This window comes from Takifugu rubripes, chromosome 17 (genome assembly GCF_901000725.2).
Source record: "Takifugu rubripes chromosome 17, fTakRub1.2, whole genome shotgun sequence".
NCBI lineage: Eukaryota > Metazoa > Chordata > Actinopteri > Tetraodontiformes > Tetraodontidae > Takifugu > Takifugu rubripes.
Genome location: NC_042301.1, coordinates 14,537,922 through 14,558,588, shown reverse-complemented (window position 1 = coordinate 14,558,588; position 20,667 = coordinate 14,537,922). Strand labels below are relative to the sequence as shown.

General features: G+C 45.4%; 2 protein-coding genes across 2 annotated transcripts; both read right to left on the bottom strand.

The window, feature by feature from the left end:
• Nucleotides 1–962: 962 nt before the first annotated feature.
• On the bottom strand, nt 963–7,327 carry mogs (mannosyl-oligosaccharide glucosidase). The gene is made up of 5 exons (XM_003972383.3): nt 6,862–7,327; nt 5,759–6,123; nt 5,158–5,381; nt 4,864–5,057; nt 963–3,933 (listed from the first exon to the last, which is right to left on the bottom strand). Exons 2-5 carry the CDS (start codon nt 6,105–6,107, stop codon nt 2,169–2,171), a joined length of 2,532 nt encoding a protein of 843 aa, XP_003972432.2. The 5' UTR covers nt 6,108–6,123; nt 6,862–7,327; the 3' UTR covers nt 963–2,168.
• Nucleotides 7,328–7,393: 66 nt separating this feature from the next.
• On the bottom strand, nt 7,394–16,674 carry pdcd4a (programmed cell death 4a). The gene is made up of 11 exons (XM_003972430.3): nt 16,274–16,674; nt 10,947–11,216; nt 10,770–10,867; nt 9,999–10,112; nt 9,675–9,896; nt 9,456–9,553; nt 9,174–9,288; nt 8,854–8,961; nt 8,443–8,553; nt 8,222–8,361; nt 7,394–7,850 (listed from the first exon to the last, which is right to left on the bottom strand). Exons 1-11 carry the CDS (start codon nt 16,317–16,319, stop codon nt 7,799–7,801), a joined length of 1,374 nt encoding a protein of 457 aa, XP_003972479.1. The 5' UTR covers nt 16,320–16,674; the 3' UTR covers nt 7,394–7,798.
• Nucleotides 16,675–20,667: the final 3,993 nt, after the last annotated feature.

Here is a 20,667-nt window from a genome sequence, read left to right as displayed (position 1 = left end):
CAAGGTTGGACATATTGTGCGTTCAGAGTTGCTATTCTTCGTTCCTGGGTTTGTTATTAGAGTTCCTGTTGCTCTTCTATCATCTGGAACCAGTCTGGCCGTTCTGCTCTGACCTTTCACCTCAACAAAGCTTTGGTTCCTCCACACAACTGCCACAACTGACTGGATATTTCCTCTTTTTCAGACCATTCTCTGTAAACCTTAGAGATGGTTGTGCATCACCACCTCAGACCAGCCCGTGTGGCACCAGCAACCACGCCGCTTCAGTGTCATTTAAATCCTCATTTTGATGCTCGCTTTGAACTTCAGCAAGTTGTATCGACCGCGTCTACGTGCCTAAATGCATTTCATTCCGGCCATGTGATTGACCGATTAGCTATTTGTGCTACCAAGTGATTGAAGAGTTGTACCTAATAAAGTGGCCAGTGTAGGTTATGGGGACGCATTTCCCGGCTCATTAGCCCCGACGAGTTTCTTTTTGCCATCCTATATGACAGAGTTGAAAGGATTACCACCTATGTGTTTTACTTTGCCTTTTATTTTGGCTAATTAAGGACCCAGCCCCCAGCAACCGTGCACCATGGAAACCAAAAAAGAAAAAAAGAGCCATGCTGACATCAACTAGAAGCCTTCAAATGTGCCATTTGACAAAAGAAAAGAGAAAAGAAAGAGGATAGGGCTGCAATACTTAAGGTCAAGGTATCTGTATCGACTACTGCAGGGCTTCGTGCTAAAATTGTGTCAAAGGGTACAGACCAAATTAAACATTGGTGAAACATTAAATCTTAATTAAAACCACCGTTACTATCAAAGGCTTTCCCACTTCCTTATCTTGTTACCTTTATATCTTATTTTCTATATCCATTGAATGTGTGTTTAGGTGTTCTTACCCTTTGAGAAGAGGCAGTGTCAGCATCAAAACATGTCTACTGTATTCTAAGAAAAGGACAAAAAAGTGACAATTTGTAATTCAAATTTTTATTCCTCTCAACAAATCGGTTTCACCTTCTTATTCAAGTAAAAGAGAGTGTACAAAATATGGCTGCGTGTTTTTTATTTAAAAAAAAGGATCCTTAAAACTGTATAGAAGTCGCTTCTGTTTTCGCCAGTATCAAAATGAAACACCATTAGAATGCAAAATTGAGCACATACTGTGACAGGAGAAATGGCACAACATGAAATAAAGGCTGCTGAACAACTTGTCATTAATTCTTCTCAACAGAAACTAACAGTCCCCACATACATCTAAAAATATAAGAGCACAGCTTCATGAAGGGAATTTGAAGTCAACAGTATAGAAGTGGTTGAAAGTCTTTTTAATTTGACTGCTACCCCTGATCTAGACATCAACAGACAGTTTCTGCAAATGCTAACCGATATCGTTAGCTTGTTTGCTAATACAGATAATCTTCCCAACAACTTTCAATGGTACCAAGTTCTTGTTGAAACATATTCATTTGGACGTTACGTGACATTATTAGAACTAAAATTGATCAGAATAATAATGGAGGGCATACTTTGTCAAATTTTTCCCAGTAAAGCAAATAAACAATGTGTTTATCATTCTGATATGCTCATTACCACCAGCTCTTGAGCTAAGCTAATTAGCAACAGGTAGTTTTAGTGCATTTGTCAAAAAAAAAACATGTCCATCTATTGGAAAAGTAGTCTTCAATTGAACACATCTGTAATTGTGTAGAGTTTAAACAATGAGATCCAGTCAGTTTACATGTTTATGAGTGGACGTTCACCCCCAGCTTCAACTTCACACATATATGAAATCCAGGACACCACATAGTCCCACACTGACTCCAATCAAAATAAATGTAATAATTTAGGTTCTGGAGCTGCGAAACACATGAGTTAAGTGTTTCCTAATGGATCATTGGTACAGAAATGAAGCAGGGGACAGCGATGAGCTACATTACGATGGCACACGTGTCAGCAAATATTCCTTCACATAAAAGCTGTTATTTTAATTACATATCATTCCTGGAAATGTGGTCAAAAATGGCATTTTTTTTTCCACCAGAATTTTTTTTTTTTTTTTTAATTAATCGCACTCTGAGGCTACCAGAGCTTTATTGTCTCAAGACAGATGAACATAGCCTAAAACCTGAAGATGTTCTTGCTTTAAGACCTCAGATGAAGCCCAATCCTGGACCACATCAATACTGTTCAGCCATTATTAATAAAGTAAGGGACGACCAGCCAGTGAAGGGGTGGCTTCCTTGGCCCCTGCCAGTGTTGTCGCTGTACTGTTCCCAGATATACCCCGTTTCAGCGTATTGCCTATAGACGTTATTGACGATGTTAGTCCTGAGTTCCTCGTAAAGAGCAGCTGCCTTCTCTCGGTGAGGTCCTTCTACGTTGCTGTAGTGGTGCAGGGCCCTGACAGCTAAGTAGTTGAGGTTAATCCATATGGGCCCCCTCCAGTAGGGTGGATCGTGCTCTGTGTTCCGCTTCATATAGAGCGGATCGGACTTTGAGAGCGAGCGCAGTCCGTAAGGTGTCCACAGCTTGTCGGGGTCTCTCATGTCTCGGAGGATATGTTCTAGCTTGGGCGAGTCTGGCGTGAGGACGTGCAGCAGGAAAGGGAAGAGGCTAACGTAACCTAAAGCGTTAACGTACTGCAGCTTGGGGGCCCGGCGGACCGAGCGCACGAGGCGTGCCACGGGGAACTGATGCCGAGGCTGCCCGGGGGGCACGTACACCTTCTCCTGCTGCAGAGAAACGGCCTGGGTGTGGTTTCCGAAGTCGCTGTAAGCCCGAAGCTGTTCGGACCAGTGAAGTTCGTTCAGCAGGTTGTTGTCGCTGAGCACTTGGTGCGTGCGTTCATAGTCCTGGTGGGGCTCGCCGAGGAGCCGCGCTACGCTGGCCATGATGCCCGAGGACAAGGCCATCCAGCAGTGTAAATCCACGTGCCTTTCATCTGCTGATGGGTGCGAGGCGCGGGGGTAGTCGTCCAGGCCGGAGGTCAAGGTCTTGGGGTTGAGGAAGAGATTGGTGTCCTTGTCGCGCCCGCGCCAGCGGTACGAGTGCGGCAGGGGCCCCGTCTGCGTGGTGTTGTACCATTCGAACCAAGTTTTCAGCCTGGGGTAGAGCCTCCGGAGGAAAGGCAAGGTCGGCTGGGAGTCCCACTTCTCGGGATTTGAAGAGAGCTGCTCAATAAGCTCCTGGAGAGCCAGGAAAAGAGTGGGTGGGTTGGCGTTCTCGTTTCGCTGCACTACAAACTCAGCCGGGACTTTGCTTAGGGCCTCATCTCCTAAGATCTGCTCGCGAGGGATCCAGCCCTCCATGTTGATCAGGTCCAGCCAGTGGCCAATAGACTCCCTGGTCACCTGGGGATCCCACTTGCTCAACAGTAACTGGTGAAAACCCTCATCCCAGAGGAACCCTCTGGGAAAGAACGAGCGTGACGGCACGGCTGTGAATAGAGCCCCTGGGGGATACAAGAGCGGGTACTCGTTGTAGGCCGACTGCACCACCGACTGGCCGTAGAAGTGGCCCATTCCTCCCAACATGTTGCTGAGGGCTGCTTTTCCAAACCTGATATGGGTCTGGCTAAAACCTCTGCTCTGGAGGCCAAATATCTTCTCAAACTTTGCCTCAAATTCTGCTTTTCTCCTTTCCAGCTCCTGCGTCATGACGGAGGCCACGAGCTGGTTGGGGCGCGTGTGAAAGCTCCCAGATTCAAAGAGAACTTCGATTTGGAACGGCGTCTGGACGGTCACCTGGTGGACCACGAAGGCATTCTCCTTCCTCGGGTCGGCGGGCTTCTGTTGGTTGTGGGGGGGCCTGTACGTGTCTACAGCTATGTAATGTCTCTTTTCACCAGAAGGGGGGCTGTAGACAAACCTGCGATTCAGACTGTACTTGACAATTTCGGTCAGTTTTTCCAGGCCAGGAGAGACAGTCTGAAGGTAGTTGTAACTGAAAAGATTTTTAAAAAAAATTGTTTTACCATTTCTGTGTGTTCTAATTAGTGAAATCAAGGTTATCGAACAATTGTGAGGAGTCTGCCTCTTATACGTGAATGATCTCATCTGCTCTGGGCTGAGTTTTGTTGCATCGATGGAACACCGCATCACACCTTCAAAGCTCAGCATGGTGTGAGCCTTAGAGGCCTCCGATTCTACTGTGCATATTGTGCCGGTGACTCAGCGGTCAAACTAAAGGGCACGGTAAAAAAACAAACTTTAAGCTCCTACTTACTATCTATCATCTGCCTTCCTACAATAAATTGCAATTCAAACTATTTTTATCATTTGTGTCAGCGGACAGCTCTCTTCTATCTGGGCTTCCTTCCGTGAAAGGAAGTGCTGCTGGTGAGGGACAGTATGGAATAGATATAACCAATGTTCTGAGTGATTACACATACCTTTAATGATTAAAAGAAACCTCTTTGTAAATCCTGCTATCATGTAAAATACGTGTATGGTAATGAAGACCCCAGTTCCTAGGTAAGAAACGCCCCCTTTGCTGCCACCTAGTGGTCGTCTGTCTTTATTAACCAATTGCTAATGTTTAAATATAACAGCAAAACTAATTGATATATTCTGAAATCATGTGTTCTCATCAACAAATGTGTAAAGCATACATTTTTTAGGGTGTTTCTGGTATAAAATGCACATTATCACTTTAATTGAGTGCCTCCATTTGGCTGTCTATAAGGATTTCTGTATATGTCGGTTGAAAAATCCATTAAATGCAACTTAACGCATCACCATTCACTGAATTCTAGACAGTAATACTGTCAAATTAACACATTATTATTTTCCATCGAGCTTTCCTGGCTGTGATGCGTCTCTTTTGATGCCGCTGCTGATTTCAACGTCTTTTCTGTGTTTTCGGTGCAATTACCTGGCATACTTAGCACTGGATAATTCCCCTGTCACTGGCTTTCTGAAGGTGATCTTAAAGTTTCCCAGCTCCTCCGAGAATCCGGTGATGGATGCGAGGCGGTTTCTCTCTTCCACGTGAGCCTCCAGTGAGCCTTGTGTGTCTGCCGCTGCGTAGAACATCAGGGAGATGACGGGTGCTTGAGGGGCAGAGCTCTGGTGGGGGGAAAGGGAAAATAATTGAACCAAAGCAATTATTGCTGCTGATTTGAATTTAGCAAAGAGGACAATTTAATGCAGAGATGTTAGCACCCACATGCTGTTTGGCAGTGATCCTCCAGGTCCAGTCTCCGCCATGATCCCCTCCCATCCTCTTGACAAACTCTGTGGTTAGCGTTAAATCCCCGTCCCTGATCTCCTGGACGCCGAAGGTTAACCCGTCGTGCATCAGCCACCCGTAACCATGCAAGCGGTCCCCCTGCTCACACGTGTGCCGGAGGTTCACATCCATCTCAGCAAACTGACGCATCCACATCATGCCTGAGGAAATCCAACAGTCCTGGATGAATACATTTTGATGACGAGTGCACGAATGCATCACTTGGAAACATATATTTACATAAAAACGCTCAGCGACTACCTGAATGTTGTTATGAGAGTGGGTTTTATCAACAGTAGTGCGTAATTATCTGCTTTACTCATTTACACTTCAACTCACTGAGGGCATCAGGAGAGTTTTCGGCATTCACTATAGGCTCAAGTACACTCTGACATATAGACGTGTAGTGTTGTAGCAATATTGAGGTCAAGGACAGCATAACCAAAACAAGCAATACTTATTTCAAGTGTAGACTGGTAAACCAGAGAGTAATTCATGACTTTAAATGTGAATACACCCCCCGACCATCTCGACATACCTGTCACAATGGAATGGGGACTCCTGGTTTTCATTCCGAAATAGACCTGAGGCCTGTAAGAGCCCCAGAACCTCTCTGGGGAAACCTTCGCGCTGCTACTGTTGGCATCAAGGACAGGGGGAGACGGGTGCGGGGTGACCACGCGTTTGGCCAGGTTGGACCGCATGTAGAGCGCATAAAAGAACCAGACCAGGCTGAATATGCACAGACCGATGGAGATGTTGATGAAGACTTTGCCGATGTCGACTTTCTTTTTTTTCTCTTTGCGGTGGAACGCAGAGGGTTTCTCATCTTTCCTGGGAGGGGGAGAAGCTTCCCCTGTCACCACCCTCTTCCTCTGCCTGCCCATCCTACCCTGCTGAAGCCTGACAGAGAAATGAGGAAGAGAAATGTATTGGTTTTATTCTGTAGGCCCATATCACAGAATAAAAGATCCCTTCAATGCAAAATTTGATCAACATTTTTCCTTTATGCAAGGAAAAATACAGGGAAAAGATGACACATAATAGAAATGGCTCAATTTATTAATAACACCTTACAAGAACAGATAGAAACAACATTTAATGTAAATATAAAACCTCTACTGGACAAGCTGTTGCACTGTACAGACTGTAACAACAAATTAACAGTGTTACAGCTGTTTTCTAACGTCTCATATCTGGTATATTCGTCTCTAATGCGCCAGTACAGGCTGAAACTATCAAATCTGTTCCAAACACTGTGCATAATCTTGCCATTGTTATGCATGAGATGCATCATGCAGAGAATGGCTAAACTAAGGCTGTATGACGGCGCGTTAAGGGCCTGATTCAACTTTAAACTATGCTTTCTTTGCAAAAGAACTGCAACTTCACCTGCGACCTGCGACACCTGTTTACCAAAGACACATTTATCCATCTGTTCATTCAGTAATCGAGTCGCTACTACTCCCCTGCAACGCCACCTTATGCGATCCTGGCTTTGCTAACATGTGGATACCAACACAATACCACGCTGGTGTGATAAATACGCGTGCGTGAGATAATCAAATTGCTCAGCAATACATAAATTCAATCGAAAATTCTTGGTGCAGGTTCTCAACCCTTGAGAAAACAGATACCAACCTGGCAAAAGTCAAATCTTTCAGTTGCTCATTCTATGCTGCTAGCTACTTCCTGGTTACAGCTCGTGGACGCTGACGTGTTCTCCGCCCCTGGCGCCTGCGTGTGACGTCATCGCCGCCCACGTTACGCAAGTAAATAAGAGTAAAACGTCCTGATTTATGCAGTAAAACAAAAAACAACTGCGAATGCGTCTTTGCCTGGGGTCATGTCATTTATGCTTGTCATTACCCTCCTATAATTGTTGTGTAATTATCCAGAATACGATATAAAGTCTATTGTGTGAAGTCCATGTCTAAATATTTGGAATTTTAGGGAAACTTAAAAGACAAACAAAACCATCCATTAAACTCCTACTTCCCACTTCATATTTGACATTTTAAAGCCTATAATTATTTCTGGCAACGAGTCATATTTGTAATGATTTTTAGATATATTTAAATATTTAAATTTTCAGTTGCACCTGCCTAGTACATCAAATACACCCTGGATAGAAATTCAAACTTTGGGATTCAAAAAGAAAAGATGGACATTGTTGTTTTGATTCGTTTTAATGAATGAAATCTCTCAGCCACAACTTTGGTCAACATGAAAAACTGTTACAGTGGCAAAAATATAAAGATATGCATAACAGATCAATCTTTGCAGACAAACAGCTTCCAGGTTAAATGACATTTCCAGATTTTTGCTTCCGATTAAGTTTTCCTGTCAGCCAAATTCTGACACCCTGTGGATTTTAGACTTAAATAGAAAGAAAGTGCCAGATTCCTCCCCCAACCCCAAAATTCCTTTTCCCAAAAGTGATTTTCAGTCACCAAAATATTTCCAAAACTGTGCTTTACAAACTGAACATATGGCCCCCAAGGCCTTGCACGAAAAGAAAGAAAAACATAACAAAAAAGTACTTTTCCCCTGCTGTTCTTCATCTCCCTCTTCTGGATTAATCCTTGATCAGTCCTCCATCTCCTTCGCTTACAAAGCGTTTCCGCCCTCTAGTGGAAGAATTTTAAAGAGCAGGTTATTATTTACTAGTCTTTCTACAAACCCAAAAGTACAAAGTGAAGCAGATTCAATCGTTCCATATTTATTTTGACTAATGAAAGCTCGTACCTCTATCTGTCACCTCCAAAACATAGTTTTAGATGCTAAATCGACATCTGAGCCATTGGCACTTTCTGCGCGAGGCACTTTAAATGTACCACTTTGGGTTTAAGGCTTGAATAGTTCTTCATTGACATGCAAACTGCACATCTGCTGTGTATTCCGTGCACCCTACCATGATCACTGTGATTTTAGGTTTTTCAAAAACTCAAATGATACTTGTCACAATTTATTTGGGAGATATGGGGGGGGGCAAACTGACCTGGAGGGACATGCATCCCTCAGCTGTTTGGTAATGACAGACTCCTGGTGGCAGAGGTCCACAAAGTTCTCTATCATAGAGTGGGCGTGTGGCACGTCAAGACTGATTTCTGGCAGTTCATCGTACACTCGTTGGAAGCCCTGCATGAAATAAAATTTAAAAATGAATAAATGTCAACAATGGCTGCATGTACATGAAAATGAGCATGTACATGAACCAACCCTGTTCATCTGATCCACGGTGATGAGGCCTATTTTCCAGAAGGTCTGTAGCAGCTTTATGATGGCATGACTTGCAGCGTCTCCTTTTGACTCCAGCACCATCACAACAGCCTTTAAAACACATTAAAGTTCAAATTAGTGGGGAAAACATCCATTTGGAACTGAAAACAGAAACAATTCAATCTGTAAAATAAATACAGTTTAATTTTCTCTTGGACGCAGGCAGCAGGTTATTCCAGCAGGGGGCAGTGTTGACACTTTGGTGGGCATCATGTTTTATATTTTAGGATTATTAGGGGAAAATGTGCTAAAACACGCGTTTTCATTTAGTGGAAGGAACACCGAGATATAATGAGGTCTTCTAATGTTACATTTCTGCGAGACTTATTTTAAATGGTGCCTTTTTTTTACCTCATAAACCAGCTCATGGTGGAAATGTGGCACCTCCAGGTCTCGCAGACAGTGCTCCGCTTCCAGCACGTCACCAGACGTCAGGTACTCTTTCAGCAGAAGGTTCATCTGAAACCACACACAGAAAATGGAGTTCAGGACGGGCATCTGTGCTCTCGTTACTGCAATTTCCCTTTCTCAGGGCAGAAACGCTGACACAGCGACACCGAGGGCGGCCTTCTGGCAGTCTAAACAACATGCATTCCTGCATTCTCTTAGTCTGTCAGTCCAAACTGGCTCATTTAGGCGTCTGATGGTGGCCTCGTCTGCTGCGACTCTACCTCTTTGATGAGGTGTTTGACGGGTCTCTGTCCTCCGCCCACGCCCCAAACGTTATCGAGGCGCAGGATCTCCCTCTTCATGCGCAGCAGCACTGCGGCGCGGTCTAAAGCCACCCTGCAAAAACAAATATACACGCAACTGGGTGAAGCGGGGAAGGAAGCTGAAACCTAAAATCAACACGGTGACATAGGTCGTGTTTAAATAACAGCAAACATTAGTGCAGCCAAGGGCGACTTTGGGACAGACGCGGTTTTAGGGCTTTAGCAACTTTGCCGGCTCACCTGGCATGGTCACAGTCCACTTTGCCCTTGTAACAGTCCAGGAAAGACATCGGGAGGATGTGATCGGCGATGGCTCTGGCTATGAACTGGCCTAACATCTGGAAAAACAGCAGAGAAAAACGTTGGTTCCCGCTTCGAGCCTCACTTAAACACTCAAAGCGTGATGTCAAATAAGACAACTTGGAAGGACTGAACGCTTATTTCGGATGTCTGGTCTACCTGTGGGGCCTCTGGCGTGTCCAGTATGAGGTCTGGCAGCTCCTTCAGCATCTTGTCAAAGGCGCGGGCCAGATCGCTTTGTGACAGCAGCTTCCCGGACAGATCGGAGAGCAAGCGCGAGGTCAGCTCTCTGTGGCTGGCCTTGCCCTCCAGGGCCAGGGACACGGCCAAGGAGGAGAACTCGTACTTATGAGAGCCGAGGTTCAGCTCCTTCAGCAACATCTGACGGGGGCGAAGACCACACGGACTCAGGTCGGTAAAGACACTGACCGATCTCCCAACTTCACCACTCAGCGGATGAAGTGAAGGACGGCGACTGCTCACCTGGACCTCTTTTGTGTCTCCATGTTCAAAATACTCCCTCACGATGGGGTTGACCGTTTTCTCCAGTTCCTTCTCATCTACCTCTGGCATGACCGTGGCATAAACTGTGTCCCCCTGTGCAAAACAGGAAACATATTAAAGAATGTGAGTTGCACGCCGGCTGTGGGGAGTCACTCTCAACTTGCCAACATTTTTTTTATTAGTTTTTGACATTTTCCTCAGCACAGGACAACCTGCACCTCACATGACCCCAGTATTAATCTGAGCCACTCTGACCCACGTCCCTGACAACACAGACACCATTCTGCAACTCCTCCAGCATCCAAGGTCAATTCACGGTGGCGTGATCCGTTGGAGGCAGAAGCTCATGTCCCATTTGGCGAATCAGAGACAAACAAACAAACTAACATTACACAGCTAAGAACAACCATCAGGGTGGGACGGAGCCACCTGGATACACCACGTTATCACGCTTGTCCCAATTCTCTTTGCCAGTATGGACCATGTGACTGAAAAGAACATTTTCCCATAGATGAATCATTAATCAACCAGGGGCTGTGACTTGCAGCGTTGCTACTTTAGCATCGGCGCTGCAGCCACCCAGAGCCCCGCGGCTTTGTTGGACGGGGGCCTCTCTGGAACAAAAAAAGCTGCTTGGACAACACATCAGCCCACCGACTCAGCGCTGCTCCGGTAATGCAAACACTTCCAAAACAATAGAAGCGCCACTGGTTTGTGGCTGCAGCAGGTTTGTTGCACACTCCGTCTCACCTGAGAGGATTCATCATAGTTTGGGTCTCGCGCGTCGGGCTCCTCGTCTTCGTAAACCATCCCAGCAGCCCCCCAAACCCCTTTACCACCAGCTCCACCTGGAAATCGCCAACACACAACCCACGTTACCTTAATATCTTACACTCTTAGTGCAGGCCTAGTGTAGCTCTGCGCTACCTTTCTTGGGGAGGCCTCGTCCTTTGCCCGTCCTCGACTTGCGGTCATTGGCGCCCACTTTTCCCTTGGGGCTGTGCGGGTCACCTCCCGCCAGTTCTCCCGTCTCTGAGAGGGACTCGCTGGTGGAGTTGCGGGAGGACTTGCGCTGGCGGCGCTTGGCTTTGGCTTTCAGTCGCGCCTCGTGCAGCGCTTTCTCCTGAGGCGTCCAGTTGCCGTTGATCTCTCCGTCGTTCAGCGCGTCCTCCTCGCCGCTGAAGTGCTGGTTAGCACCTGTATGGGGTGGTGATCAAAAGAAGAATGTTTCACACATGAAATCAGTCCATTGAGTCTGTGAAATCTTACATTTACTTAAGTGACATTAGCAGAATGTAAACGACAAAAATGACTCGCTGCACTTTCTAACAAATGGCAACTGCTTTAAATTAACATAAACACAACAGGCTTTGGTCCTGATTCTCAGTCTCTATAGTGGTGGTAACCATCCGGGTCAGTAGTTCCGTTGCCATGTTGCGCGTGCAGCTTCTTGAAGACGTGGGATGCAACTGCTTCTAATCTACAGCACTGGCTGGAATACAGCTACATCTTCAGTGTGGAATTCTTTTTAATATGGGAAAGAAGCCTTTTTATCTGGAAAGTGACCAGAAATGTTCAGACTGTGGAGATCTGGCAACCATCTCTTAATGGCTGCAGATATTTGCTTTATAACCCTAGCTCTTCAATATAAAATGTATCAAGGAGCAGCTTGGATGTGGGCCTGCCTTTGCTTGTAATTCATCTGTGAAACATAGCTGCTTTGGTATTTATAACTTTAATATTCACCTACATACGTAAGCACTGCTACTGTGTATCGGCAAGACTATGTTTATTTAGTATCGGGATCGGAGCAGGAGCAAAAGAACTGGATCGGGACAATCCTGGTTTAACTTCATGACAGCATCAAGCTTCCTGACTGACGGCTGTGCTCCGTTCTCCATTTGGCTGAAGAACTTGACACCCCGACTCTTGAAGCCACTCCTGTTCTCAGGGTGTCCCCAGGGTGAGGGGGGCAGCACCGAAAAAAAATAGATTTTGATGGCTTTCATTCCGGGCAATTAAAGGAAGCAGAAATATGGAATCAACAAGTGTTTATTTAAGCTTAACTGTAGTAAAATCCATCAAAAAATAGCTCAATAGTGACAGCAGCACTGGCCCGGTGACCTCTCAACACGTGTGCTGCAGTCTCTTATATGTCATGGTTGCACGAGCGTGCACTAATGCCCAGAGTGTCAAGTTACTTCATATATATTATATATAAAAATATAAAATGTTCCATCTGGAGAAGTTTGAAGGAAAAAAGGATCCAGGCTGCAGTGTGCAGCAATGCTGACACCGCATATTTTCTTTAAACTCCAACCGTCCACAGCACCTACAATAGACGTGTCTACAAATGGCACGGTGGGCTCAGGCTGGTCACATGACGGGGCAGCAGCAGAGAGGGGCAAGTGAGCGCAACAGGAATGTCTGGGGGTGTAATGAATACTTGTGCTGGCCCAAAATGGTAGTTTGAGGATCTGCAGCCGTGTGGATACTGAAAGATGTTCAGTTAATATCCAGTAGTTGCACCTTTGTTTTGGTAGTTTCAGCAAGAGCAAATAGGAAAGACCTTGGAGGAAAAGGCGCACCAGCCCGAACATTTCGTAAGAGCAGCGCTACACCCTTTAGAAAAAAAAAGAAAAAAACCCTCGGTAAACAACCGACCACGTTTCATCGCCTCCTCCCCCTCCTTCCATTAAGTAGGCCACGCGGCCAGTCGCTGCTGTAAATCAGGAGCCAACCAACGGCAGGATGCCAAATAAGTTTATGGCTGGCCAATCGAAAAGAGAAGGAAAGGCGGAAAAGGGAGTCTTTCGCCAAGAGCTGTGAAAAACAAAGTATAAAAAGACTGGAGCCAAGTTTTACTGGGAGGTACAGAAGTCCCCTCCGAGAAGTCTTTGCAGGGATACAGAGAAGCAAAGTTTGTCCACCAAACACGTCGATTTGCTGTGTAAATGTCTCCTCTAATCATTTAAAGAAATCCCATCTTAATGCAATAACACCAACTCTCTTCATGTCCAGAATTTGATGGGTCAAAACTGGTTTCCACATTCTTGGGTGGGAAAAACAAAACAAACCTGGCAGGTTCAACAGAGAAGCACGTCTTTAAAATGTCTTTAACATGACTGACAGACCACGTTTGTCCCATTTCACGCGTCCAGCTCCCCCAAAATGTCACAATGATGCCTGAAGGGACAAAAAAAGTTTCCTCCCGCAGGAGACATGAGGGGAGCAGCTGTTGTGAGGAGGGTTATTCAGGGCCGCAGAAGGTCGCGAACCCAGCAGGAACATGTGTTTCTGACCATATCGCTCCTTAAGGTTTGCGTGAAGGTTTTGATCCTCAAGGCTCGACTCAAAGCTCCGTGTTGTGCAGTTCAGTTCATAACAAGCATGTTTGGCACGCAGGAAGTGCTGCCTTCCAAAGCCACGGCGATGACGACGCCTATACGCAGCACCGCAGGCCGTCCAGGGACTCATTCAGGCATTGATCCTGTCTTGAGTGGCGATCCACCAGGACACTTCCTACCAACACTTATTTTCTCGAGTGTTTGCATTCTTTCACCCACTTCCTGTTCAGTCATACAGACAACGCTCGGGTCATAAACTGCGCACTCGTGCTCGAATACTGAGGGAACACGAATTGCCCAAATGAAGAACCTGCTCTATCTTTGATCTGGCTCAGCTCGGCTAAAGCGTTCTTTAATCCAGCGAGCTTTCAGCGGACGGTAAACAGTCACGAAAGCCACCCACGCCGCGAGCGGCGACGGGTGGAGTCAGGCCAGAGGAGTACCTGTGGCCTACATGCTGCGTGGGAGCTCCTCTGTGTTGACGTGTCCACGCAGGAGCGTTTGTAAATGACACAGAGTCAAGGCAGGTTTGACAGGCTGCAGACCCGAACACGTCCGTGTGCATACGAGCACAGCTTGGCGAGCTTGAGAATCGCACAGACGAATTTATGCACGGTGGAAATGCCACTTGGGCGCCCATTTCTGTGCTCGGCGCTCAAGCAAAGATGCATCCAGTGACAGCACAACCACCATGTTGCTAGAAGGTTTAGAATTTATATTTGGTGGGGAAATGACTACACGCAGAAAGATTAGCTAAAACAAGTGTCCCCTGCGACAACACGAGCACACAGATAGGAGGGAGAAGCAAAACATGTGGTCCTGTAATATCTGTCGGGGCAAAGAAGGGAGTGGGCCGGGAGTTTAACTGCCAGTGCACGTCATGAAAGGACTTGAAGCGCATACTTGAGAAGTCTGCGTCAGATAAAAATCAAAATAGGGTGACCCTAGCAAAATAAACAGATTTTGAAAAAAAAAAAAAAGTCAGGCCGAAAGAAGCTAAACGGCTGACAGAAACTTGTGCAATTCTGCTGATTGTGTCGTAAAAGCTCGAGCCCAACAACACAGATAAAGCCAGAACAAAAGATTAGATAAACTCTGGCAGCCAAGGCTGATTAAACAAGCCGATCAGCTCGGTTGACGAGTGCTCCGTAGTGTCGCGTTTGCATGATTTTATGCGCGACCCCAGCTGTCACGACGTGCTCGTCCACACGACTCAAGCACACGCTCGTCAGAGTTTGCCACCGATCGCGTCTAAGTTCACACATGTTAAACTCCATCATGGCTGTCAGGGGTTCCTCGATGGCGCTGTAGTAACTACCCCAGAACGATGACACTCAGCGGCACCTCTGAGCTTCAGTCTGAGAGATTGGCCATCTTTTTCCATGTCAAAGAGCAAAGCCATAACCCTCAGCAGGACAGAGTGTCGTTTCCCAATGTCGCTCTTAAGACATATTTATTCAGGCACTTATGTAAACACCCTTACAGGTGGGGCTTCAAACCTGCAGCTTTATAGGCATTCATCACAACACAAAGTTCGCCCAGGCTGAACCTCAGTGGTATGCAAATGGAACCACTTCTGATGCCCTGGGGTTGTTATTTATGATGCCAAAATGTCAGTCCTTGCTTCTCCAACATGAGTTTAAAGTAGACTGAAACAACACATCTGGTACTCCCAGAATGTTTTGAAAGTTTTCTACTCAAGGATTTAAGACTATCCTGATATAAGAATCATCGGAAACTTGGTAAGCCCAGGAGAAGAGTTAAAAATTGATTTCTGATTCTGAAATAGGACTAAGACTACAGAAAACAAGATTAAAAAAAAAAACCAAAAACAAATATATTTGTAAAATATAAAGTAAGTGCACAGTTGGTATAGCTTCAAAGAATCCTGTGTGATATAGAGCAAGCCTGGGTGACCTTAGTGTGGGGGAAAAAAAATGGAAAAGTTAAAAATAAATGCGGAAAAACACAAAAAACATCCGCGTTCAGAGGAATCTTAAAAATCACGCACTACCAAAACCCGCCACGCGGTGTCGCGCTTGCAACGTTGAACCGCTGCGTTAACAAAACAAGCGTGCGTTTTGGAGCGAGGCGACATAGAAAATGCTATTAAACCTGTTCGAAAGGGGAAAACAATCAAATGAAACCTCGCTCCGAGTGTCCCGCCGTGCATCAACGCAATTTACGTAATCTTTAAATACAAACCAATGCGGAGATTATGTAAGGCGTTCCTATTGGCCCTTACGGTGGGCCATACATGTCAACGTCATCGCCAAACAGAGACAGCGACGCAAGGAAAACAACCAGCTCAAAAATGTCTTGTGGGGAGCTGTCGCTCGTCCTCTGCAGAAATTGTCCCCTACACATAATTTTACGCGGCGCAGTGGCGCGCATCACATGCACTACATGGCTGAGAGGAGCCCGAGGAACCACAGCACCATTAGGAGGGATAGTGGGGCCAAAACAAACCTTCTGCAGCCGAAAATGAACAGTAGTAAAAAAACATGGAGTGGAGATATGCTTAACAAGCTGTGCGACAAGTCAAAGCGGAAGTAAACGATTCGGTCTCGGCCAATCAGAAACGCGAAAGGGTTAAAGCCACGAACAACAAACTGTCACTCAGGTCGATTAAAAAAAAAGGTCAAAGAGGAAATTAGGTTGCTTTAGAGTTTAGTGCAGCTGGGCTGCACAATACGGTCCGATCCACCGTCTTCTGCGCCGCTGTTGCGTGTGCGCGTGTCTGCCTTTTAACACAAGCACATGGTGAGCGTGGCTAGCGCTGCAGCCCATCCCATGCACGGACAATGGACCTGGCAGAGCACGCCAAACAGGCCCCGGGGCAGCTCCAGGAGACTTTGCACCGACGTATCCCTTCGTAAAAAAAGGGGGCAGCGTTCGTGCACTCACCGTCCTTCTGGGGAGCGGGGGACCTAGTATCCACCTCAGTCGCCATGGCGCTCTCCGAAATGTTCGACGAAAAATCCTGCGCTCCTCTCGTCGAGCAACAAATGCTCACAAAAACCCCCGCAAAACAAGCGGCTCAAAGCAAAACCCTCAGCGCGAAATGGAAACCGCGACACCGCGCTGCACTAGCAGAAGAATACGCTCAAATATATAGAAATGTATATAAAATATGAACGCCGAAACAATAAAGCTATAACGCACCCACGATCTCGGCGTTTACGCCTGGCAAGAGCCAAAAAAAAGGAGTGAGGAGCGCGATGGACAATGTGGTCAGCTACGGGTGCATGTCAAACAAACAGGCAGCGCAACAAACTGTTTTTAACTTTGCAGAGCGATCCGAGTCGAGTCACGTGGGAGGCGAACGCGGATGAGGAGTTGTCATCCAGGGGGCGGGAGCTGTCGGGATTCGACCAATCACAGAGCAGGACAAACACGGCGGCCGTACTTTAAGACCGCAATTTATTTAATTTATTAATTTATTAAACTACAAATCTGCAACGTGAACGCACATTTTCGAGACAAGAAAGGCAAAAATGAAGGGCCAGTAAGTTTGAGAGAAAACGCAAATTAAAGAGGGACCCTAAACTCCTATTTTACAAAGATTGTTTAGAATTTTTAAAAAAAAAGGGTTGTATTAAAATTGTCTATCAATGTATGCCCAATTTGGTCATATAGACATTTATGGAGTTGTATGAACGAGCCACACTGGAGTATTTTTGTCATGTTAATATTGGCCACTAGGTGGTGCTGAAGACAGGTTGTATGAATTCAACTCCGGGTTGTGCAGCACCAACAGTGGGTTCCTGAAAATATTTGCCTGTTAGCTCAGTGTTTGTTTTCCACAAGACCTATCAGATAGATGTGAGCAGCACAAATCAGTGAGGCCATCTTGGCTGCACCTTATGTTGCCAGTATTTTTCACCTTTACGAGTAAAAACCTGTCATTTAAAGGATCCACAGTACAGTCGCAGAAGTGAATCAAGGGCAGACATGAATTTGGTAGCACTCTAGTGGTTTATTTTAGACACAAAATCCACAGCTTTTGCAGATGTCAGTCAGTGGAAAAAAAGATAAATTTGAAAAAAAAAAAAAAACTAGAATGGAATAAAATAATTTCACCACCCACAGAGGGGTGGAAAAAAGCACCTGGCAACTGAGGCAACGGAGAAAAAAGAAAGAGTTTTACATCAGAGTGTGCATCAGAAGTCTCTATGCTATACACCGATATAGAAAAGACCTAAAAATGTTTAGATACTTACATTGATGAGTATCGTGTCAACAAACAGCAACACCGACCGACTTTGGCCTCAGAATAAGCGACGATGTTTCAACAGCACAACAGACACGGCTGCGAGTGATTCACACATGCGCACAACACGCTGAAGAGCTGCAGGATTGCACACCGATACCCTCAAAGTACAACACGACGCACTACTGACCTGAACTATACTACAGACAACAACATACAGATTCCGATTATTGTGATTCTTTTTCGTTGCAAACAGTCTTGATCAATCTCGTATCTACGGTGCGTGATCTGAATTCTTCCTCCTAGCAAACGAGTACCAGTGTGGGGTCATTTAGTGAGACCCCGATCATTTAGTTTTCGGAATTACAAAATAAAATCCGTACAAATATAGAGTAAAATCCTATCATGATAAGAAGTAAACAGTCCTTTACAGTCAAAATACGGAGAGGTAACAGTCTAATATCAGACCCTGGCCTTCAGGGGCATTGAGGGTAGAGTTTGGACATTCTGGCTGTATTTAGCTGCTGGAAATTCTTTTCTTTTAAGAAAAATTAAAAGGATTTATTTACACAGAGCTAAAATCTGTTCAGTTTCAATGTTAAAATCAGAGTCAGGGTCCATTTGTGCTTTACTATCAATTTGAGCTGAAGTTTATTCTACCCATCTGATCAGAGATGCTGATATATGCTGATATTCTGCGGTCGGAGGGGACGTTTTAGTCGAAACACACTCAAACGCAGCGTTGACGAGCAAAAGTTGTCTTTAAAGGAGAAGTCTAAATCCATAATGATTAGCATTCAAATGAAAATACTTTCCCAACGTCTGGATGTTACTCCCCTCTGCTGTCCACAACTGCACACCTGAGTGTGCCAAAAGAAATCTTAAATCCCTTCACGTGGCCTATTTGGGGTTTCTATTTTAAACGAATCTGAGTAAACACAGTCTGGAACCTCAGAAAAGCCTAGAGAACACTGGCGTATCTGATGGCTTTTCAGAAACACAGATGTTTAACTCTGCAACACACAAGAGGCCCAAACGGAGGCCGAGGACCAGAAAATCTGAGGACGCCCTCGATAGAAACCTTAAGTCAAAGGCGTTAAAAAGTCCGTGTTGTATACAGTACAATCAAGGGCCTCTGCCTGGAACAGCTCGTCACGATAAAGAGGTAAATGCAGGTTTCTTTTCACAACAGTTAATATCCTAGCAACCAGCATTAACTAGAGTGTGAAAACTATTGCTAAATACAATTTTTGCAAGTTACACATAATGTACACAGTATATACTTTACAAACGGACCGCAAAGCGCCGCTAGAAAAGGTTAGCCTGTTAGATGTCGACTGTACACCACATATCACACACACAAACACACATACACACACACACACGCACACGCACACTCACACACACACACACACACACACACACACACACACACACACACACACACACACACACACCGTGTTTAGGCAACATTTGGGGTCGCATGAAACACACACACAGAGTTCTAAACAGCTATCTTTGCGGGCCCTCAATAACCTTACGCAACCCTTAACTTAAATCCTCGTCCTGAAATTATAAGGTTGTGGGAGCCTCAAATTCTGCCAGCATCGTAATGGCACCAACCTGAGCCAAATCCTCAGGATCGGACCCCACATATGTGGCAAAGCAAAAACCAACACACAGCTGGCAGCAGTGCCAAAGCATTAACAGAATGCCCATTTTTAATAAACACAGATATTAAATAGCAAAAGATCTTCATATTGAAGTATTCAACCCGGCTCCACCAAGGATCTGCTGTTCTTTGATGCCCCCTTGAGATGATTAGAGGAGAACGGCAGAACCATAACATCCCAAACACATCTGGAGTTCAAAGGTGCACACGTGATTTGTCTGCAGCACATAAAGCTACGTCACAAATTTGACAACTAGCCACTAATGTGTGTGTGTGTGTGTGTGTGTGTGTGTGTGTGTGTGTGTGTGTGTGAACACGCAGAAAGCAGAATATGCTGCAGATCTCAGTGGCTGCACAGCTAACCGCAATGCCTAAAAAAAACCCAAAACATCAGTATTCTAACTTTAAAACCAAACCTTTTACGAGTCACCACCCTGCTCTCGAAAAAAAGAAAATCTTGGTTACCGTTTACATTCGATGGCATTAGTGGCTAAATTTGGCGTCTGCTCTTTTAAAAGAGTCACGCTGCCTCGCAAAAAAAACAAAAACAAACAGCCACCAGCAAAACGCCCGTGTTTAAGTCAAAGTCCAACAGTCACTTAATGGAGCAGTATAATCGCGTAATAGTCTGAAACAAACAAACGCTATAAAGCTATTCCACCTATAATCAATGTTTGTGCCCCTTGTCATTTCAGGAGCCACACAAGACACAAAGTTAGTCCTCATGGTTGTCTTGTTACATTCTCCTCGCTGGTCATAAGTCGCCTGACAGCCATCGCAGGTCTGAGCCGAGGCGCCCGAGCTGTTCGGTCCTTGGAGCTCTCGTCAGAATGTAAAGCACATCCAGACGTGTCCAGAAAATATAGATTATGCTCAACACGTACGAGCACTCCTACAAGATATGGTCTTTAAATAGCTAAAGATTCCCGCTACTATTGATAGTCCTGCTCATCTTTACAGTTTTACACTATCAGCTGCTGGTTCCCAACCTTTGTTTTTTCTTTACATGGGAGCATACATCATCATGTTTTTGGAGCATTTTGATCTGCAGAAATATTTAGCCGTGTACCGTCTCACATCTCCGCAGGGCTGGGTTTCACCTGCAAGTCAAAGGCTATGCTAACATGCTATTTCAGCAATGCTGTTCCAGATGACGAGGAGATCAATGAAAACCAAAATGTTAGAAGAGTTCCACAGCATAACTGGTAAAAAGACCGAGAGATTGTCATCACCTCGGACAGAAACCGTGCCGTCATCTGGGCCAATAAATAAACTACAAAAATGGCCTCTCAGGTGGCGGCAAAATAAAAGGGCTCCATTGTCCGTCGGGTCCCTCTGCTTCCTGGCAAGACTTTTCTTCGGCGACTCCGATTTTCACCTACTGGTCTTGACCTGTGGGGAGCACATAAACACTTC